The sequence below is a fragment of the Mirounga angustirostris genome, unplaced genomic scaffold (assembly GCF_029215605.1).
Source record: "Mirounga angustirostris isolate CCGP_5_RB_7025 unplaced genomic scaffold, mMirAng1.0.hap1 SCAF_12, whole genome shotgun sequence".
Taxonomy (NCBI): domain Eukaryota; kingdom Metazoa; phylum Chordata; class Mammalia; order Carnivora; family Phocidae; genus Mirounga; species Mirounga angustirostris.
In genome coordinates this window covers 107,861,945-107,878,904 of record NW_026991720.1, presented here as the reverse complement: position 1 = coordinate 107,878,904, position 16,960 = coordinate 107,861,945, and the positions used below count along the sequence as shown (strand labels likewise).

The 16,960-nt window shown below is 40.1% G+C and overlaps 2 protein-coding genes across 2 annotated transcripts in view; both read right to left on the bottom strand.

Annotated features, from left to right (window-relative positions):
* Positions 1-16,960, bottom strand: part of LOC135362165 (TBC1 domain family member 22A-like) — a gene marked incomplete at its 3' end in the record, with an annotated part of 289,826 nt that overhangs the window by 102,916 nt on the left and 169,950 nt on the right.
* The window catches only part of LOC135362211 (alpha-mannosidase 2-like), a 165,314-nt gene continuing 162,338 nt past the window's right edge, over positions 13,985-16,960 (bottom strand). The window contains exon 23 of the mRNA XM_064575622.1: positions 13,985-16,783. Coding sequence (XP_064431692.1) covers positions 16,631-16,783 — 153 coding nt within the window. The 3' untranslated portion in view covers positions 13,985-16,630. The remainder of the gene's footprint in view (positions 16,784-16,960) is intronic.

The window sequence follows — 16,960 nt, the reverse complement described above, 5'->3', positions numbered from 1 at the left end:
GTTGTTCAGTAGATAAAGGGTAGGGCCAAAGAATTTGCATTTGAACACATTCAAGGGGATTCCAATGCAGATGATCCAGAGAAACTTTAAAATACATGACCTCTAAGGTCTCTTACAAGTTACCCTCTTCTACTCAATATTTATTGAGCCTTCACAGAATGCACCATGCCTTCAAAAACCAAATGTGCTCAAGTAACATCTATTTTCATTTGAAATCCATATTCACTGGGTACTGGGTTGGACAACAAGGATTCCAGTCATCATGGTACATCACGGCATGCTGCTGGCAGCACATTGATTGGTACACTCACTTTTTCACTGGTACAGGTTAACTACATGGTTAAACTAAAAGATCTCCCTTAACCATGAGATGTTATGATTCTATCATATCCTTAGGTCAACCATTAGGAGTGGCTAATTTTTCTCTATTATTTAAGACTAAACATACATTTACTCCTCCAGAACTCTTCCAAGAAGTTCTCTGTGGGGTTAAGAATGCTGCTGTAGAGGGTTCAAAATAACCACACTCTGAGTAAAAATAAACTTTCTCGATCCTCTAATTATTTGCTATCTAAAAATGCCTCCATCCTAGAGAGTTCAAAATCTGATCTTCCTCTCAGTATTGTCCTGCCCTCTTTCCTGCTCAAGTTGGCATCTGGACATAAAGGTACACCTGTGTGTGACCACATACCAGAAAAGAAGTGTCATTAGGGTCATGTGCCATCCCCTGGATCCTTGCTGGTCTCTGATGTGCTGCCACTTGTTTGGTCTGTCGCCCATGTGACAGTAGTTGCATCCATTGAAGTATGCTTCTCCTCACCTGGTTCCTTCAAATGCCACATGGGCACCCTCTGCTGAGGTCACAGCCTTAGTTGTAAGGTCACACATGCAATGCCTTCTTTCTGATGCTCGGGCTCTTCTGTCCACCGCTTCTTTCCTTTCCCATCTCTGTCAAGGATAAGGCATATGGTAGGATATGAAGAAATGGGGTGATATCTAAAGCTCAGCCCCCTAGACACCTCCCTCAGCCATTTCTAAAATCCTGTCTGGCACCACGTTAGACGTAGTGTCATGCCAACTGTGGGGAGGCTCTGAAATATATGCTAGGATAAACCCACTGTTCTGGAACATGTTTCCACCACAGAATCCAACAAAGTACAACCCCAAGGGGGGCCAGACTGCTGGGATATTCATGTCTAATGACATGTATTTCTTCTTTCTCCTCCCAGCCACCTCCTCTCAGAAATATGAAGGGTTTTCCCTGTTCCTCCAAGGTAGAAATGGCCCTTAAAGCATATATCAGTCCTCTACACTATGGCTTATAATAAAATTCAGTGACCCAGATTCTCTAGGCTTAGCATTCGATTTATAAAAGGAATTTTGGCAAATTTAAACAACATTTTCCCCCTCTCAACAAAGCCTGGATTTCAATACTACAGTCTCACTGTGAGTTTTTAAAAATATGTTTTCCCACTGAAGGCCAAGAAATGACTTCTCTGTTCCAACCTCCTGTGAAATGATGAAGCCCATTGATTTAATAAGTGCCAAGCCACACAGCAATATGACTTCTGGGAATGAAAAAAAGTCAGTTTAATGTTTGCATAAATATTTTTTCCTGTAAAAACAATAATCTAGATAGATTGCCTCTCAGAAACAGGAAGCTAGGAAGAAAATAATTTATGCAAGTGTAAGCATTGCACCTAGGGCCTTAGATGGCAAACTTAAGACCAAACATTGTTGAGTTTCTCTACTTCAGGGTCTCTTGCAGATGCAAGAATCATAGAAACATACAGAGTACAGTACTCTAGGTATCATTACTGAGAAAACTGGTACAATGAGAGATGACTTCTTTCAAGAAACTAACAAGATGAGTAGTATCTACTCTTTGACAACATGGCCCCAAACTAGCACTCCAGCTTTATATCCCACTCTGCACCTGAGTCAACCTTCTCTCTCAATGAAGCCAGCCAGTCCACAGACCTTCCGATCCACTGATTGCATTCCTGTATCTGTGTCTTTGCTCTCACAGTTAGGGCTTTAAAGAGTAGTCAGCAAATCCGTTAGGATTAAGTGAATATCAAAAATCTTGTCTCCTGCTTATATTTTCATCAAACGAGGTAATCTTGTGTTGTTACAAGGATGGAAGTACCATATTTAGATTCCTCTTACCAAAAAAAGGGGGGGTACTATAGCAGTATCTTATTTTGAGGGAACAAGAGATGATGTCCAATTTCCCTTTGCTATAATTTGTCTATTCTTTTTGAAAGGACTTCTGAGTGGGAGCCATGAAGCTGAGTCTGGCTCTGAGAAGAGAGAAAAATGGGAGAACAAACACTGAGCAGAAAGCAGGGAGACCACGGTTGTTACCATAGTGATGAACATCCAGTCCGGATGGTGCTGTTGCCGGCTTCTGCTAGTGAGTGGGAGAAAACCACCTTCCTTCTGGACTAGTGTAGCTGAGGACAGAAAAATCTGAGGTGACCAATTTTAACTCTCTACTTGAGCCAATGTTTATTAAGCACCTAAGTGGTTGGCAATGTGCCGGAGGGTTTAATGTATGCAAACCCAGAAAGTTAGGGACTAACATCCCCATTTTAAATATGAAGAAAGCTAGGTTTCAAGAGAGTAAATAATTTGTTATTTAATGAACTAGCTAGTAAAAGGGCAGGGCCAAGATTTAAATCCAAATCGTTAACTTAATTCAATCTAGTTTATTTCCACTGTAAACGTGTTTTCACCAAGCCACAACTATGCCTTTCAAATGACTTGGCAGGAAAATTGTATCCCTTTGACTAATGAAAACTTAGGGGACTCTATGGTGGTTACTCCAAGCTTTGACATTTTATAGTTTTCCCTGTCTTGCAAGTTTTATAGAAAAATAATGTATATTAAAGCTTTCTTTCCTTCATTTATAAACTGAGTTGGTTTTCTGATAACAGCTTAATTAATTAAGAAGTGATCCTAAATGACAGCTTTCAGTGTATTTTGCATTAATGTGACAGCAATCAACAGTTTACTGACTGTAAACATTGTTTCCTAGATAGACAAAGGTCATGGAATGCTCTCATACAGTCTTTTTCTTCCAAAAGCAGAAGTACCTTTGAATTTTTAACAATAATGCCATATTACCAGTGAACACAAGAAATAATATCAAAAAATTTAAGACATCCATAGTTCTATTCCTATTCCCATTCCTATTCTATGACAGTAACTGTTAGTATTTGTCCTTTCTGAAGATTCATGCAGAGTGTAATAGTTAAGAGCATGGATTCACATTCCAGCTTTGCCACTTACTAGCTGTGTGACAAGGCAAATTAACTTCAGCCCTCAATATTTTATCTGTAAAACAGGAATAATAATACTACCTACCACATGTGGCTCTTATATGGAAAAAAAAATGAGATAAATTATGCTAAGTGCTGATCACAGTACTTGGCACGCCCTAGCACTTTATAAATCATTGCATAAAAATGTATATATCCATCTTTATATATATTGTTTACATAAATGGATCATGTTATACATATTGAGCTATAATTCTCACTTAACAAAATATCTTAAGACATATATCCATGTCTATATGTAAGAATCTCCCTATCAGTTGCCGCATAATCCTCTACAGTACCCTTTAACCTCACATGGCCTTTCTGCAGAGTGTGTCTGAGCAGAGAACAAGCTCTCGGTGTCTCTTTTCATGAAGGCACTAATCCCATCATGGGGCTCTACACTCGTGACCTCATCTAACACTAATTACCTCCCGTAGGCCCCATCTCCAAATACTATCACATTGTGAGGTTAGGGCTTCAACATATGAATTTTGGGGAGGACAGCAATGTTCAGTCTATAACATATTAGACAGGGTAACAGATTTTTAAATAGTAAATGTTCATATGCATATCAGACTTTCTACAATTTATACTCCTACTGAAGTATGCAAGAGTGCCCAATCCTCTACATCTCATCATTAACATCAACAACATTAACTATTGTAACTCATTTTATTCTTTGATAATCTGATAGGTAAAACATTATATCTACCTTTGATTTGCATACATTTGATTATTCATGAAGATAAATATCTTTTCCTATGTTTATTGGTGGGCTATATTTCTTCATTTGGGAATTTCCACTGTATATCTTTTGTCTTTTTTTCTATACTAATATTTTTCTTACTGATTTCCATGAGTTCTTTATACATTAGAGGTGTTAACACTTGTCTGTCAATACTCATCCACATCATACTTTCCCATGGCAATCAGACTTGACCTTTATGATACTCATTACACTCAAAGGTATTTGTTCAGTGTGGGTTCCTCATTCACTGGATCACAAGCTCCATGAGGTCAGGCATGCACTTGTCCTTTTTTTTTTAAGATTTTATTTATTTATTTGACAGAGAGAGGCACAGTCAGAGAGGGAACACAAGCAGGGGCCATGGGAGAGGGAGAAGCAGGCCTCCCACTGAGCAGGGAGCCCTACACGGGGCTCAGTCCCAGAACCCTGGGATCATGACCCAAGCTGAAGGCAGACACCCAACGACTGAGCCACCCAGGCACCCCAGACATGCACTTGTCTTATTCAGTGTTCTGTTCCCAGCTCCGACTACAGTGTCTGGCCCATACTTGAATAAATAGCTTCAAAAGTGTTGAATAAATTTGTTTTCTTTTTCTTTTAACTTTATTGATGGTGTCTTTGGCCATACAATTTTTTAACTTTTATAATTAAATTCATTTATTTTTTTGCTCTCAAGTTCATACCATGCATAGAAAGGCTTTTACTCTCCAACGATTTAAGATATTTTCCTGCATTTCTTCTATTATATTTATAGTCTTAATTTTTGCAATAAATCTTTCATCTGCAAATTATTTTTATGTGTGTTTGAGGTAGATATGCAATTTTATTTTTCTCCAAATAAACACCCTACTATTTATTGAATGATCTACCTCTTTACCACCAATGTGAAAGCAATCTTTATCATGTTCTATGTAGGACACATGTATATATTTTATATGTATGTTTTGTTATGTGAAAGGAAAAAAATCTCTATTTTTCTTCTTTAAAGCTTTTTTTCTTTCTTTTTTTTTTTTCCTGGTCTCATGCAAGGATATCTCTAGGTAAATATAGTGTCAATTTGCCAAGTCTCTGTTAAGCGCAGTTATTCCCTAAAGAGAAAGCCACTGAGCAGGGTGTTGGATCAGGAAAAATAATCTTCCAATCTGGCTTCCTTCACTAGCTCTCCAACGTTGAGATGCACAGCTTTGAAAGATCCATAATCATACCTGTCTGACCTGCTTCACAGAGTTACTGTGAGACGAGAGGGTGCAAATTGGTCTGTGTATTAAAAGTGCTCTAAAAATTAGATGTTCCTGAGAAGTGAGAATTATTTGTATTCTCTATTATTGACAAGTGTCCAGCGATTTCATCTTGAAAAGACTTTACTCGAACGGATTGAAACTAGATGAGTAACATTCTGTGGTAAATGGTGGCAAATCAGTGAAAACATCTTCCTGTTTTTAGTCCAACTTGTATTCTGAACTGCCAGTGGGGAAGTCATCCTACAAAATGAATCAAAGACTGAAGGCCTCTTGTCTAGTTTTGTGCCTTTGTCCTCTTGGTCCAGGACCATGTCTGTCACAAGTCAACATAATCCCGCAGCCCTTCATTCTCGGGCAGGGTCCCGGGGAGACCCGAGAAGCCCCCGCGCGCTTCTCCAGAGGGCAGTGGGATGGCTTGGGTAAATGTGTTTTGAGAACTCTTTATTAGTTTCCTGAGGCTGTGGTAAAAATTACCACAAACCGGGTGACTTCAAACAACAGAAATTTATTCTTTCACAGTTCCGGATGCCAGAAAAGTCTGAAATCTAGGTGTCAGCAGGGCTGCACTCCCTCTGGAGGATCCAGGGGAGAACCCTTCCTTGGCTCCACCAGCTTCTGGTAGCAGTTGGGATTTTTTGACTTGCAGCTGCGTCATTCCAGCCTCAGCCTCTGACGTCACCTTGCCTCTTCTTCATTGTGTTTTCTATTCTGGCTCTTATTAAGGGTACTTGTCATTAGATTTAGGGCCCACCCGGATAATCCAGGATGATCTCATCTCCAGGTCTTTAATTGAATTATATCTGCAAAGGCCCCTTTCCCAAATAAGGTAACATGTTCAGGTTCCTGGGATAAGGACACAGATCTTTCTGGGAGCCACCATTCAACCCACCTCAAATGCCTTGTATCATAAGAGGAGGTAAACGCAAAGCAAGCTCAGAACATGCAGTACTTTATCAGCTTGAGACCCAACAGGCCACAGCTGATATTAGCCAAGTGGAAGTTCATTTTCGAATGATGCACATGAAGTTCTGACATTTTGCTGTTCCTAAAATATTCATATAGCTTCTCTCAGACTCAAACTTGACTGAGGTTGAATTCAAAGACTTACATTTAATTATCTCCTTCTGGCTCCCACTCCAAATCTTCAAACCCTGAATAGAAAAGAGTCAAGACAGGATCACCAAACTAGCACGTTTCTTATTTCAAACTACCATGTCGCCTCATGGAACAAGATAAAAGATCTCAACACCAGCCTTCCCATCAAATCCTCTTTGCAAAAGGCAACAGCTTGGGAGCTTCTCACAAGGGCAGCCTGTATTTTCCTAAGCAGACCTTGCCCTCAATCTTTCAGAGCAAAGCTACAGCACGACTGAATTTAACCACAGAAGGCCAAAGATTAAGATTTCTTGAGATCTAAAGTGATCTCTTGTGTTAGTCCTTCAATGGAAGAATCTCCTGTCCCAGGGGCACCTGCACTCATCTGAAGCCATGCTGTGTAGGAGTTTTCAGTGCTCATTCATAGGGTAAAGCTCAATGGTTTTCACATAGTCCTTTCGGGATTTTTCATATTGCTCTTCAACTTTAGTCATCTACCCCTCCAGAGAAAGCTTCAGGCTTAGGTTGTTTCAGGAAAAGCAAATACTGGTGCTCACAAAAAGAAAACAAAACAAAAATACATTTTTTGCATCAAACAGATAATTCTATTTCCATTCCCAAACGTCTAGCTACCCAAAGGTGCCATAACCAAAACATGGAGAAATAGGACTTCAAAAGGTGACTTGGCAAGGGCTGTGAGCGTTGCCATGGAGAACCAGTAAAAATGCATTTTGTTTCATCTGCTAAAATAGCTTTTTGCAAACCAGAAAGAAGTGTTTAGGACACCTTCTAATTTGGAAACTTGGCAGTGTGGCTTTAATTAGTAGATCAGAAAAAAGATTTCTTAGGAGGTGGAGTGACTTTTCCAAGGTCCCATGGCCACTTTTTACAGGCTCCCAGTCTAGTGCTCTTTCCACTACTGATACATTTTCCATTCTCCCTCTTTTTTAAAAAAAATATTTTACTTATTTATTTATTTGAGAGAGAGAGAGAGCATGCACACAAGTGGGGCGAGGGAGAAGGCGAGAGAATCTTGAGCAGACTCCACACTGATTGCGGAGCCCAACGTGGGGCTTGATCCCACGACCCTGAGATCATGACCTGAGTCAAAACCAAGAGTCTCTCACTCAACCGACTGAGCCACCCAGGCACCCCATCCATTCTCTTGTAACTAAAATACTCCCTGGAGTGACAGCTCTAGGGATTCTACACCAAGTGGACTCTATGCTTTCTCTAAAGGACCATTAGTAAATATTTTCAGCTTTGGGGGCCATATGGTCTCTGTTACAACTGTTCAACTCTGTCTGTGTAGCCGTACAGCAGCCATGGAAAATATGTAAACAAACGGCATCACTATGTTCCAATAATACTTTAATTACAAAAACAGGCAGTGGGCTAGCTTTGGCCTGTGGACTGTAGTTCTCAGGCCCCTATATAGACTAAGGTTGGAGTCCAGTTTCATTAACCCTCACTTTCCTGTTCTGTAAAAAGGGTATAATAATCAGTATAGCTGTATAGGTTGGTTGTAAGGCTTCAATGATGTGAGTAGGTCATCTGTTTATAGCACCTGGCACATAACACTCAATAAATGTTGGCAATTATTATTAGTATTATTATTATTTAAAGACTTTATTTATCTATTTGAGAGAGAGAGAGAGAGCTTGAGTGGGGGGATTGGGGGGCAGAGGGAGAGGGAGAAGCAGACTCCCTGCTGAGTAGGGAGTCCAACATGGGGCTCAATCCCAGAACCCCAAGATCATGACCTGAGATGAAGACACTTAACCAACTGAGCCACCCAGGTGCCCCTTTTATTTTTTTTTAATTTCACTACAGTTAACATACTGTTATATTAATTTCAGGTATACAGTATAGTAACTCAACAATTGTATACATTACTCAGTGTTCATCATGATAAGTATACTCAATCTCTTTCACCTATTTCACCCATTCACCCCTATTATTATTTTTTATTATTATTTTACCACTAGTTTACTTTTTACCATACCTTCCAAAAAAGGAAGAGAAACAAAGGAATCAACATTTAGTGATCTTTCTTTTTCCCTTGACCCAGACAAACCAAAACGTGCCCACTGCCATGAGCCCCCCACTGCTTCACGGACATTATCGGGTAGCTGATCATCACAATCACACAGATGGTAACATCACACTCTGAGCTCCCAGGGCTCCGTATGCCTCAGATAGACAGTGTGTCTTCTATTTGGAACCCTGGTAAGTTCTGAGCTCCAACAGCCTCCTGGCTCCCTGACACCAGGTGCTCAAATAGGTAGTTTCTTTTAAAATATTGAACAGCTTTCACTTTCACTGTTTATTTCTAGAGATTTTAATGAAGCCAGGTGCATAGTTTCAAAGACCAGTCGTTTTTGCTGGTGCCACCCTGCCCCTTCTGTTCCCTTCTCATTCGAGATTTTGTACTTCACAGAGCTCCATCTTTCCAGTGCTTGTGAAAGCTACAGGAACTGGGGCTTCAGCTTTGTTGAAACCTTACTCATCTCTCCTCATGCAAATAGGGTGGGATTCAGGATAAGGTGGGCTATCTTTCACCTGCTGTAGTTTTTACTGAATTATAAAACTTCATCATTATTACATTTCAATGACACAGGCCCCAGAGATTGCATTATGACAAGGTTCTACTAAACTTTAAAATACTAAACCCTTTTAAAGCTGAAAGTATTTAATAATGTGTCTCATTAATTCTTTAACCTCTTATCTAGGTGACAAATATTCCTGAATTTATGGTTGACAAATTAAACCCTAGAGACAGTCCTGAAGTAGATTGACTGTAAACTAATGAAATACCCTGTAAAATTGTTCTGTCCAAGCTTGGATTCGACACTGGAAGTCTTCACCGTATCATTGCCACGGAGCTCTGAAGTCAACACGTTCATATATAAGAAATATCCATTTCATAATTGCCTTAATGCACCAGCGCATGGCTCCAATAAAAGTATCACAAAATCAGGGCGCCTGGGTGGCTCAGTTGGTTAAGCGACTGCCTTCAACTCAGGTCATGATCCCAGGGTCCTGGGATCGAGTCCCGCATTGGGCTCCCTGCTCTGCGGGGAGCCTGCTTCTCCCTCTCCCACTCCCCCTGCTTGTGTTCCCTCTCTTGCTCTGTCTCTCTCTGTCAAATAAATAAATAAAATCTTAAAAAAAAAAGTATCACAAAATCAGAGATACAGGTGTCCTTTTCTTCACAATTTTGGCAACTATGTGACATTGCATTAAAGTTTCCTGAAAATGACACACGTGTTTCTTTCCTTTCACTTTCTTCAATGTGCCAACAGATCAACCTTCATGGGCACACTACCACATATCCGTCCTCTTCGGTGGGGTCCAAAGCTTAGATACACATTACAGAGGGTCTTTAAATTCAGCAAAGACACTTCCAGTCTAACTTCCAGTGATTTCCCTTCATGAAACTTCCGCCAGATTTGAGATAACTACTTTTGGTGCCGTTCGTGCCTTGCCACCTCCTCTCCCACACCTGGTAGGTGATATGCGTCCATCCTTCCGGGCTCAGCTCAGAGCCTCCCACCTCCCTGCTGTCCCTCTGCATCAGTCGGGGCAGAAGCCAACTCTCCTTCCCCTGTATCCAAATATCCATCACCCGTGCAGTCAGCGCTGAGGTGACTCCCTTGCTCTCTGATCGTATGGCTTCTTGACTCCATACAGGACTTCTTCTCTCCTTTACTAGACCACAGGGTAAGATTATTAAAATCCTTTTCCCTCGGAGCCTAGCACAGGTACCCTGCCCAAATGACAACTTCAGTTAATGTTTATTGAAAACTCAGTGCAAAATCTAAAACAGATTACCTTCAGGCTCTATTAAGGGGAGCCCCATAAATTAAATGGGATTAATTTGTAGTTTTTACCTAAGAAAATAAATTTTAACTTCAAAGTAATCTTATTAACTGCACTTAAAAAATCCATTTAGGAAGACAAATGAATGAGTCAAATTGTTTTCCTTGAAAACTCACTTCCATACAGGCAGCCCAGAATGATTTCAGTCCTGCGTGTGGCAAGGAAATCTGTCTCAAGAAAAGCAAGTGCTCTGATCTTTTGCTCCAGAGGGGAGTTTTGGACCAAAACAAAGACCTTGCTGAAACTTCAGATCATGCTTTGAAAGCCAACCAACGAAGGCTAACTTTGGTTTAGTGAAGAGTTTTATACATCCAGACCCTAGAGACACATCTTGCTTGGTAGCAACGCTACTCAGATTTGGGACCAGAAAATGAGCCCCAAGGCTAAGCTTGTGAATAAAAAAATTGGGAAGCTATATGGAGCATGGGAGCCAAGAACACTAGGCTCCATCCAAAGCCCTTAAAATATGCCCTTTTAAACAGCACTCTTCCAATTTCCCTCCTTTGCCTGTTCGGAGATTCAGAAATTCACTTATAATCTTTCAATGATAGACATTTATTGGGAAAAAATATTAAAATATTTAAAGCGTTAGCTGGCGTACTTCAAAGGAGCTAGTCCCATTGACTCGTTGTTCCCACCCCAACCCCTTGGTCCTTTTCTCCTCTGCCTTCCAGATTTTGTTTGACATTTGGAAGGTTCATCTCGGTACACAGGAGCCAGCCCCAATCCCACACTTGAAGTGAATCTGACTCTGTGCCAAAGGAACTTTGCAATCTTTGGGCAAGTTGCTAGTACACACATCCTTAACTCACTTATCATTTTTTAAAAACCTTCTTCTTCCTTACATTTGAAAAAAATTCCTTCACGATATAATTAATTAAACACAATTTTATTAAACATATTGAGCAAAATATGCAAGGTGGTGGGAGCAGCAGGGACAACATAAGAGGATGTGTTCTGAGGAACCTACTACGACCGAGTCTTAGTTGTGCAAGTACACACGCCGCCGTCCAGGAAAGTACCTAACGGAGAAAGCACAGCACTGGGGCAGTGGTGAGAACCACCAGTTTAAGTGTTTTTAGCTCTTTCTAACAAAACACTAAGCTCAAATGGCTTAAACATTTAGCAAGGTGGCATTATTTCACATAACGAGAAGGTTGGAGTTGGTTCATTCAGCTGCTCAATATCATCAGGGACCCAGGCTCTACTCATTTTTGACTTGGTCGTCTAGTTGACTTTTGTCCTCAGGCTTGCCACTGCAAGGTTGCAAAAGTGGCTGCAGCAGCCCAAGCATCAACACTTACACCAATACTACCTTTAAACATTGCGCTCTGAGGGTAAGATGCTCCCTCCTTCTGAAGAGGAAGGAGGCCTCCCCCAGGAGTCCCCAACTGACTTCCCGTTGGCCAAAATTGTGTCACATGCCAATTCCTAAATTCATCATCCAGCCTGGAGAAGAAAATTCTCATGACTAATTTAGATCAAGAACAATTCACATCCTGAAGCTCCTGGGTATCTGATTATGAATAAAATCAGGGTTTATTAGCATGGAAGGCAGAGGGGCAATGACTGGTCATTATGCAACGACAGTATCTTCCATAAGGAGGTCACATACTTCAGGGAGATTAGGAATGCAGTTTGAAACCTCTATACTTTAATTTCTGGTAATGGGAACTTCCTGAAGGCTTTTGAGCAGGGAAATAACATGAGCAGATTAAGATGTAAGGGATTTGGAAAAATTGTAATTCTGAAAATTATAATTCTTGTTTCACAACATTTACTGGTGGTACACATATTTTCATTCATTTATTGAACAAATATCTTCCGAACGCCTGCTGTTCCAAGTGTGAGGATGCAATGCTGAATAAATGCTGGGGTTCTTGCCTTCAGGAGAGCTTATATTCTGGTGGGGAAGGCAAACTACATCATTTCAAATTTGACTCTGTTTAAGCAGAAAGGAAGCAGTGTAATAAAAATACTCAGTGAGGGAGTGGAGGTGGGACTGGTTTAAATTGGCTGGTCAAGGAAGATTCTTGAGAAGATGATGCTTGAATTAAACCAGAATAATAAGGTGCCTGCCAGGGGAGGATTTGAGAGCAAGTTTGAAGCAGAAGGAACAAGTACAAAGCCCCCAAGAGGGACAATCTTGGCATGTTAGAGACCCATAAGGATCCTAGACAACAGTCAGAAGGGGGCGTGGTGGGAGATAAAGCTGATTTGGGTCGGGAAAGGATTTCTTAAACGCCCTCGCCCCCTTCTCAGAGTTGAGATGAAGGAGAAGGACACGGACCAAGCCAGGCACGGCTTCTGGCCATGGTGAAAGGTTGTATGTTATTCCAGGTGTAACGGGAAACACACAGTTTTCAAGAGGGAAGATATTTTTCAAATTTTACTTTCTTTTATTTTCTGGCTTCTGTGTGAAAAAAAAGAGACATAAGGGGCAGGAGCCCTCTTACAACTCTTTTGTAAGGCAGAGTCCCAGGTGCACGAAGGTGACTTGGAATTGGGTGGCAGTGGGACAAGCAGGCAGGTATTATGGGATGCTTCCTAGAGACTGTGAGGTATAGGAGTTACGGTCAAGAGCTACTTGGAAAAGTTCGGTAAGAGCAGAGAGAAATTACTCCCTGGGAATGTTCTAGGCCAGTGCTTTAGTGTGCATGTGAATCCTCTAGGGATCTTTGTAAAGTGCAGATTGTGACTCGGGAGGTCTGAGGTGGGGCCTGGGATTCTGCTTGTCTAACCAGTTTCCAGGTGATGTCACAGCTTCTGGTCTGAGAACCACACTCAGTAGCAGGATTCTAGCACAAGTGACCTTAACTTACATATTTGGTTGCATTTCCTACTACTGTCCTGTGCATACCATGTACAGACCAGTACTGAAACAGTGGCTACATGTTGCTAAATTTAATTAAGCTAAAATAAGACATTCAGTTCCTTAGTTGCACTACTACATCTCAAATGCTCAAAGCCACAGGTGGCTAGTGGCTGCTCTATGGGACAGCCCATGGATGACGAACTTGCCCTTATTAAAGAAAGTTTTACTGGGTGGCGCTGCTCCAGGCAGAGGAAACTATTTCTAGTTCTCTACGCCTCCTGTTACCATCTTTCCTTATTCTGTCTTTTCCAAGGAACACACGTGTTGTCTCTGTTCGAATCAAATGCATCTTTTAAGAACTGTCTCAAATCTATGTCTTCTACAGAACTGTGTATTTGTCCTTCAGCCGCCCCACCTCCCGCCTTTGAAGGAAGTCTCTGAAAGCCACCGTCCTGGGCGCTGGGTGGGGCCGGCGGGGTGCCTCCAGATCCCACTCGCCCTCCTGATCAGCTCACAGGAAACTTCTTGGCTTCCTGTGTCATCTTCCTCTCACTACTGTCCTGTAATATACGGAATCTGACCAGACCCTGCTCCTCCAATTGGCTCAGAAGGCCCCACAGGTACCACTGTCTGGAAGGTTCCTAGACCCCAAACTCAAAGGTGGCCACAAACCCAGACGAACTCATCACCACCCCCGCCTGCCATTTGCTCTCTAAAACTGTATTTCCCAACTAGCACTGGGCAGAAGGTGGAGTGATTCATTCTTGAAGGAACGAAGAACAGACCCTCACTCTTCCACCCTACCCCTCAAAATGTACTAATTCTTGTTGTTTACAAAATAAGACTTAAGCAGCACTCTGGAGGACTACGTACATGGTAAGATTTATCTTTTATTAGAGATCTTATATTACATATTCCCAAAAAGATATAAAACCTTCCAAGAGAAAAATATCAAAACCTATTTGATTCCAAGATAAGCAACATAATCAAAATGAAAGCAAAGATTTTCTTCCAAAGGAATGTGAAAACATTTCGACACAAGTACAACAAAGACATGGGAAGGTAATTAAAATGTTTCACAACACATTTTATAGCATTTTATTTTAATCAGTATTTGAAGAAAACAAGAATGCCGAGTTCTCAAACACTGCAGGTAAAAAGCTCAAATTACCAAAAAAAAAAAAAAAAAAAATCACAGGAATGACCTACTCGCTCAACCGAACATCTGCAGTAACAAATGTAATAAAACCCAAGCAAACAAATATGCCACCGAGATCACAACTGAAATGTATGGTTTTTAGGTGTGCCAGAGACACTAAATTAATCAGTTCGTGACCGCAACCCAAAGCAAAAGCATCCTCTCCTCATTTCCCTGATGATTTATTCTAAAAATAAAAAGCAGAAATTTGCTGGTTTAAAGAGAATTTCTGCTTTACCTGTGAACGGTGGCAACACACACTAAGACCCCGACTGACATGGGACAGATCCATCTCAAACAACCAGAAGTGGCAAAACCACTGTTATTGCATCAAGATTTTTTATTTCAACTGATCAGAATTTCCACAATGATTAAGCACACCCACTTAACCACAGAACACAGTGAACTCCCAAAGGAAGGTTTTACATTTAAGATGCAATGAAAATACTGATCTTATTCCTGGGATTTGCTTCTGGCAATCTTAACATCTATAGATGTCCACAAAAAGGAAGTGCTTTGTTTTTTTTTTTCTTTTAGTTGTTTATCCCCCAAAATGAGGAAGGAAACTTACAGTACATGTTTATTGCATGACATTACTCCCTTATAATATCTTCATCAACACCAGTATTGTTTCCTTAATTATTAAAGGCGAAAAAAATTTATGAACTTAACATAACTTAGCAATAATTGTAGGAGCTGCATCTTGGTAAAAAAAAAAAAAAAAAAAAAAAAGGATGATCATCAGACTACCTGGTGAAACAGAAATTAGGTTTCAACTTCTCTATAAAGATGCTGGAATGGCAGGAGGTAAAAGGAAGTTTAAAGTCAGAGAATACTAAATTTATTAGGTAACACAAAGAGAATTTTCAAAAGTGTACATACTCAGTGAATCCTTTCTATCCTAAAACTGAATATTCTAAATGTTTCTAATGTTGCTTCAGTGTTAATGTCATGTTAATCATGATCCCAAATAAATTTTATCAAAAGTACTGTAATGGCACATAGGCTTGGAACTTCACTTTGAGGTTAGCACGTACAAAAGTTTGGAATTCACTCAACACACATGTTCTTTAATAAAAGAAATCAGGATGAGCTACCTATAAGTGGATTTCAAAACAGGGTCCCTTTTAAAGCATTCTTTCATAGAGTTACCTCCTGTGAAATGGAAACAGTGTATGGATTTTGCATGTCACAAAATCCTTGCTTCAAGCTGCCATCTTCTTGGCAGCAGCGGATTTTAATGAACAGTAGTTTTTCTTCCTTGTTTTGTTTTCTGACATCTCAGTACATTCAAATAGTCAAAATGTTTAGAATAACATCACCACAAATTTAATGAAACAGATCAGAATGTGGCCAGCATTGTCAGGCAAAACCGATAACACTTTACGTGTCATAGAAAGTACCCACCTCCTCCCCACCCCCGCCCTCTCCCCCTTCCTCAGTCATATGGACACCAAAAGATTTAACAAGACTTATAAAAAAATAAGGCACATTTATTTTGATATGGTTATTTTTAAAATAGAAAACCCCTCTCCGAACATCTGTATTCAAATGAGCTGTGTAAAAAGACACGTTGTGGTACCTAAAAGAGGTTATGGTACCTATGGGATTGCTTTTTCTATCTTAGTGACAATGGAATAGATTGCACCTATCCCACATTGTCAAGTAATGAAAATATGCCTCTTTTTCTACTATTGAATGATTCAAAATCTGCTATTTCTGGAAATACAAAGAGTGAGAAGGGAGGGGTCAAGTGGTACATTAGAAAAAGGTGTGAAGATCAATGATGTACAGATATCATAAGGGTTGATGGATTGCACTTTTCCACATATTTCAATACACAAAATTTTTCGAATGCGTATGAACGATTGCAACCATTTTGGCCATTAGCTATTACCCTTCAGCTTTTTATTCCATTTTGGTAAAAATGGGTATTTTTGTAAAACTAATGAAGGATCAGCAACATGAATACTTATAACAATCTCTTCACAACTCCCGACACAGATATAGTTAGTTAGCATTTAACCTGAGATACAATCTGTGGAGAGGTTGTTTTAGACATTTCTTCCTTCATTGTTGCATCGATTCATACTGATGGTGGTGATTCATGGATGGAACTTAAAGAAAAACTGGCTATAGCATGGCTTTTTTTTTTTTTCTTTCTGTACTAGTAAAAAAAATAATAATAATAATAATTATAATAACAATCACAGAATTCATGTCCTCACAGTAGCCAGAAGCTAAAATAATGTGCTTCCTTATTGCACGTCAAACCAAGAAGTGTATAAAAGACAATGCTTCCCAATCCAAATTTGAAAGCCAGGTTCATCTCAACTGGATTCGGAATGTGCTAATTTCCATGGGACTCAAGTTGATCTCACTTATATTTCGGGTGTCTGGAGGTGAATGCATCAAGGATAATGACGAAGGTATGAGACTTGCGACAGTAAACATGCTAAAAAGCTTCTGTACCAAAATCTAGAAAATAAATGATAAAAAAAATTGCACAGTTAGGTCAACTTTGAAGAAAGATTAGTAGCACATCTATATATTTATTCAGTGGAAAATAGTAGGAGAGTAAAACAGTGTATTTGAAGTTTCCTTTTAATGATAAAAAGAGGAAGAGGAAGGAGATTAGATACAGCTATGCGAGCC